The sequence below is a fragment of the Prunus dulcis genome, chromosome 6 (assembly GCF_902201215.1).
Source record: "Prunus dulcis chromosome 6, ALMONDv2, whole genome shotgun sequence".
NCBI lineage: Eukaryota > Viridiplantae > Streptophyta > Magnoliopsida > Rosales > Rosaceae > Prunus > Prunus dulcis.
The window spans coordinates 23606288-23612503 of NC_047655.1; the positions used below are offsets into that span (position 1 = coordinate 23606288).

Sequence of the window (6216 nt, forward strand, 5' to 3'; positions counted from 1 at the left end):
TTATTATTGTTTGCTATTAGGACGGGCACGGCCCTCCGATTGTACAATTCTTACATGTAGCTAGCACACATGTATTATCGACAGAAAATAATTATAGCGTCGGTTCATCTTACGTGTAGCTTCACTAGCTTGAGGCTTGCATATGAAAAATTCGATTCAATGTAGGTCCCTCTAATTGGTTGCATAACGAATAGTAATTGTAAACAGAACATTGCGGCAAGCTTACCAACTCATTTCATATGAATTTTCCTTTTTGTCACGCCCAAAAAACAAGTTCGTAACAGCGTTGCCTACCTTAAGATAGGAGTGGTCCTGAGGATGTGCAAGTGGTGTCACCACACAAGGCCCCCGATTTTTAAGTGTCCTGAATTTTTTTTACGTTTATATATATATATATATATATACACACACTTAAGCGTGCATGATAATAATAGAAGCATGTATTTGGTTGAGTTGGAATTCACCGCCTTGATTTCAAGTCAGGTTCGAGTCTGTATTGTTTAATTCAGTTATTGTATTTTTACATTTCTACTCTTCTTTTAATTGTTAATAGCAGGAAAAAAAGAAAAGAAAAGGAAAAGAAGTATTTAGTTATATATCCATTGATATAGATAAATTCTATACCATTTAATTTCTATAAAAAATCCAAAAAAGGACATTTCATATAGGTTTTTATATATATATATATATATAGTTTGGGGCTTATATTGGGCATAATAGTGAAACTCCCAAACAAAACAAAAAAATAGTATAGTATCTCTATCAAATGTTTTATAATTTGGGTCCTTCGCTTGCAATGTAGCGATCATTTTGAAACAGCTCAAGGATGTGTGCGTATGGTAATTGTTATGATTATCTTCTGTACGCCTTACTTAACCGAAACCAATTGTAAATACTGCATCCCCTAATTATAAACCCAATTTAGTGCTTGAAACTTGTAAATCATGAGATAATTGTAGATACATGATTTCGAGATCTCTGTTCTCACCACTATACAAATCTCATATCACTCTAGTTAAGGCTTATGAGCCGTATTTTCTATCACAATAAATCATACATGTTACATGTAGATGGTTGTAAATACCAAGCCATAACATTTTCTTCTCTAAACATAATGCTACCTTATGAAACATGAAGCATGCGATGAGTTTTATATACATTAATGGTTAAGAGTTATTACGCGTAGTACACTTCAATCATGTTTGGTGACTGTGATTAAATTGGATTATGAGGTAGAATTGAATTGCATTAGATTGAAAATGATAATACAAATCCAATAATATGTTTAGTACTCCGCAATAGACTCTCTAAACCACATCCTTAGACAAAGTTTATGGAGAAATTGGAAAATACAACTTCAACTATGCTCCCTATCCACCTCCTAAATCTGAGAAGAAAGATAAGACTCCTGGTGACTTTATATAATTTAATGATACTTTGTTTTATGTATTTTTTAAATTTTTAATTAATGCTAATTATTTTTTAATAGAGATGAACCAATTATATTAAATTAAAAATAATTATTGTATTTATGACTCCCTATTTAAGGAGTACGATTGAAGTACAAATTTTATAAAAAGCTCTTAAAATAACTTTTTAGTATTTCTAGCTAAATTTTAACAAAAAATTAAGAAGCATGATTACGGATGCTCTAGCATAATTAATAGTTTGGATTAATTGAGATGCTACCTTATTCTATAAACAATGCGGCCGATTTTTGCAGGGAAAAAAGAAGAAGAAAAAAAATGTTGTTATCTTGTTGAAGATTGGGAATTGGTGTTCAAAGTGTCCAGTTGACTCCGTGAGCACTGAGCCTGTGAGCCAATTGATGGTGGGGTCAATGCCAAATCCTAGGCTTCGCAGCCTGCTATGGTGGAGACAGTGGGCCAAAAAGGACTGGGCAATCGCAGCCGTCGGATTTACCGTTGTTACCTTCGCTCTCACTCTCCTCTCCAACTCTTGGCTCGATGAACCAGACTCCGAAATCACCCGCCCATTTCATCCCATCACCGCCTCCGATTTGGTCGAATTAACATTGTTGCAAAACGCTAAAGCTAGAGGCGCCCGTACTCAATCTCATCCCCTCAACTTGCCACCTAAATTTCGATTCTTTGTCTGTGTTTTCAGCGCCTAATTTATTTCTGGTTTAAATTCATGTGTTGCAGTATGTTTAGATGGAAGTGCGCCTGGCTACCATTTCAAAAAGGGCTTTGGATCTGGAGCTAACAATTGGCTGCTTCACATTGAGGTCTTAATTCAAATTTTATGCTTTTTGGCATGTCTACAATATGATAGTTTCATTCAATTTCAGTGCATTTACATATTCTAGTTGATACGTTTGTTTAGAAAGCAAAGCTGGGTAATGGGTTTTGGGTGAAAATTGAAATGCAGGGTGGAGGTTGGTGCAATACAATGGAATCTTGTTCATGGCGTAAAGGGACCTCATTAGGATCTTCCAAATACATGGACCATAAAGTTCCCTTTTCTGGGATTTTAAGTTCCCACCCATCAGAAAATCCTGGTACTTCAATTTGTCTCAGCTGCTATCTTATCACCATATGCTTCATTTTGTAATATTAACTCAGTGTTAGTTGTTAACGAGCTGATTGATGAATTTCAATTCCATTTTTGGAGCATTTTGTAGAGTTCTTTAACTGGAACAAAGTCAAAATCCGGTACTGTGATGGCGCATCCTTAGCTGGCCACCCAGAAAATGAGCTGAAGGTAAATTTATGTTTGAAGATTTTCTGTCCTGTTTCGGAACCGGTTATAATAATTTTATTAATGGAAGAATTTTGTCTTCGAGGAATTATATGAAGAAAGTTGCTCGTTGGTTCTAACATCGTCTGTTCCTCCATTTCCTAGAACGGATCAGCACCTTTCTTTAGGGGCCAGCTCATCTGGGAAGCAGTTATGGATGAACTCTTGTCAGTTGGCTTGTCAAAAGCCAAACAGGTATGCTTGTCAAAAGCCAAACAGGTATATCTGTAAACTTACATATCTTAAACATCAATAAAATTTTATGCATGCATATGGTTTGATGGTTATGAGTTACGACTACACAAGTTGTGGTTTGGTTAGTTCTACAAGGATATGATTGGTCCACAATTTGTAATAAACTTCTGCAGAAAAAAAAAAACTTTGTTTCCTGCACTGCATGAACATCTTTTTAATGCCTCACATAAATTCTATTTTCCAGCATCCAAATTTTATTAGATTGGTCCATTTCTGTTAATATGTATGAGTGACAATCTAACAGGCCCTTCTTTCGGGATGCTCTGCTGGTGGGTTGGCGACTCTTATACATTGTGATGACTTTCGACGCCTTTTGCCTACGGATGCAACTGTCAAATGTCTTGCTGATGCAGGTTTTTTTCTTGATGAGTATGTTTATGTGTACTAGTGCCTTCTGTACCAACATTTTTTTAGCTAATCTGTTCAGTATGGAGTCTTTTCTAGGATCATACTTCTTACATGTACTCTTCAAGGACAATGTTTCCTATCAAAGTGGAATACGTATCATACTGTTCCCTTTTCTAAAAGATTTTAAATTCTTCCTATCAAGCTACAGTAGGAATATTGAAAAGTCTTGCATGCTTTTAGTAACTAGTTTCTGTACATGGATTATGTTTTTCCCTTTGTTTTGCCTAAGGCATCCAATGTGCTCTAGATAGTGCATTAAAAGGAGGGGGAGAGAAATTTTTTAGCCACTCTTTGTTTCCTACTTTTCAGGAAAGATGTTCTCCAACATCGGACCATGAGAGCTTTCTATCATGATGTTGTCATCCTTCAGGTTATACTATGATCTTTACTGGTACCAGTTTATGTAATCTTTAGCTAAGTGATACCCATTTTTTTTTTTCGTGTATAAATTTTAAGTGTTACCAAATGGTGATACTGTAAAGTTTGCGAGGCCCAGCATATGATTATGGGATGTAAAAATGTGCATTTTAATTTTTAATAGGTGCATCTGCTAGTTCTTATTTGAGAGTCTGACACATCATATTTGAGACATGATTTCATCCATCTTCAGTTTATCTATATTACCTATATGAAAATAAAATGTTTTGTCATGCAAGGCTATATGAATCATTAAACAGACTAAGGTCTAGCTGAAAGCTGTAGGTTTTGCCCATTAATCATTATTGGTGTCTCTAGCTTATTTTTGGGTCATTCTGCCAGGGTTTAGCAAAAAGTTTGCACCAGGATTGTGTTACAAGAATGGAACCCTCTAAGGTAGGTTTTCTTTTCCTTTTCTGTTTATGGTACCACTGACATAATTTGAGAGGTTTCTTCTTATTTCCTGTTATTTGTTGTGAATTTTTATAACAGTGTCTCTTTCCTGAAGAAATTATTAAAAACATTAACACCCCAGTGTTCCTAGTCAACCCAGCTTACGATTTTTGGCAGGTAGTTTTCCTCAGAACCCAAGCTTCATTTTCTTGTCATCAGAATTGATTCCACATTCGTTTTCTCATTTCCTAATTGGATATCATTAGATACAACATATCTTGATACCTGAAGCATCAGATCCACATGGCTATTGGCAAAAGTGCAAATTGAACATTTACAATTGCAATCCTAGCCAGCTTGAAATACTACAAGGTAATTGGATATGCATCTTGTGACCCAATATGTATTTCCTGACAGTCTAGGAAAGTCACATGCACCTAATGCTTGCTGCCTGCAAGTTGTGATCAACAAGAAGTTTGGTTCTTCTCATCATGCCACATTTAAACTATCCTATAAAATTATTACACTATGGTCATTGTTCTATAAAAAATCTCACTGGGACAATCTGGTCATAGATTTTGTGGACCATAAACCAGCGTTTTATACAGTTGCAAGTTGCAAACAGTGGGCATTAGTAACGTCATATTATTCGGTTATCTTTTACCAAGGAAATATCTTGTGGGACTTACTAGTGTTCCCGAACCCTTTCAACAGACAAAAATTATCACATCGGTTCATCTTACGTGCACTTTAAGCTTCACTAGCTTGAGGCTTCTCGGGAGATGAAAAACATGATTTAATGTATCGGCCCCTGTAATTGGTTGTAGAACGAATACTAATTGTAAACAGAATATTGTGGCAATTAACTTATGAAATTATTTCACAGGGTTCCGTGGTTCGATGCTGAAGGCACTGAATGAATTCCGAAAAAATAAGGAGGGAGGAATGTTTATAAATTCATGTTTTATTCATTGCCAGACATGGATAACTGAGACATGGCATTCACCAAGTTCTCCACGAATAAACAATAAGGTGAGGAAAGTTTTATGATCTTATTTGAATGTGGAGATAAGATGATGTTAACTAGAATAATAATTCCGAAAGTATTAGATAGAGAGAGAAACCCTCAGTGATCACTCTCTCTCCCTCTCCCTCCCTTGCATGTTTTGCTCACTCCCACTGTGGTTAGTGTTCAGTGTATAGTTCATAAAGCTGTTCATAAGCTTAATGTGCATGCTTCATAGTTGAATGTGATTATGATATACACATATCTGAGTTCTATTCAGCGACTTTAGCGCCAGCAATATAGCACTCAAAAAATTGGATGTTTACAGGGCAGCTATAGTTTATTCCATCTGTAAGATAAATCACGTTATGCATCTATTTGTCATGTGGTTTTTCAAAATGTGTATATGCTTTATACTTGTAAATGTTGCTTTCATTTATTTTAGGCGTTCACAGTAGCAACTGAAAGCCTAAGATACCACAAGTTTGGCATTATGGCATCGCATCTTTTATAAAATAAAAAAAATTGTTTTCTGTCATTTTTTGGAACTGAACTTGTTATCTGACTGATTTGAACTTTGATAGACAATTGCAGAGTCTGTGGGCAATTGGTACTTTAGTCGGAGTGTCGTAAAGCAAATCGACTGCCCATTTCCGTGCAATCCCACCTGCTATCATATGAATTTCACTGTTTTCTCACGAGGTTGATTGAACTTAGAATGCCTCCAACGTTTTAGTGTGTTATTCCTTGTAGACACTGGAATGAAGATGTGTAGAAGAAGAAAAAAAAACAGTTTTATATTACATAGCATGATCACTTCTTTACCTAGGGGAGAAACACATTCTGTAATTTTCTTTTTTAAACACTTGGAGTCCATATTAACCAGTTCAAAGGCTTCCTTTCAATGTAGGGATCGATATGAAACAGCTTTGTGATGTAATTAAGTGCGCCGTGGATATCTTTTGTACCTTGATTTC

The 6216-nt window shown here is 35.6% G+C and overlaps 1 protein-coding gene across 1 annotated transcript; it reads left to right on the forward strand.

Annotated features, from left to right (window-relative positions):
• The first annotated feature begins 1587 nt into the window (after positions 1 to 1587).
• On the forward strand, positions 1588 to 6216 carry LOC117632640 (pectin acetylesterase 5-like). The gene is made up of 12 exons (XM_034366182.1): positions 1588 to 2066; positions 2166 to 2248; positions 2392 to 2521; positions 2645 to 2724; positions 2866 to 2955; positions 3260 to 3384; positions 3733 to 3793; positions 4183 to 4236; positions 4333 to 4410; positions 4500 to 4605; positions 5120 to 5265; positions 5824 to 6216. Exons 1-12 carry the CDS (start codon positions 1829 to 1831, stop codon positions 5944 to 5946), a joined length of 1314 nt encoding a protein of 437 aa, XP_034222073.1. The 5' UTR covers positions 1588 to 1828; the 3' UTR covers positions 5947 to 6216.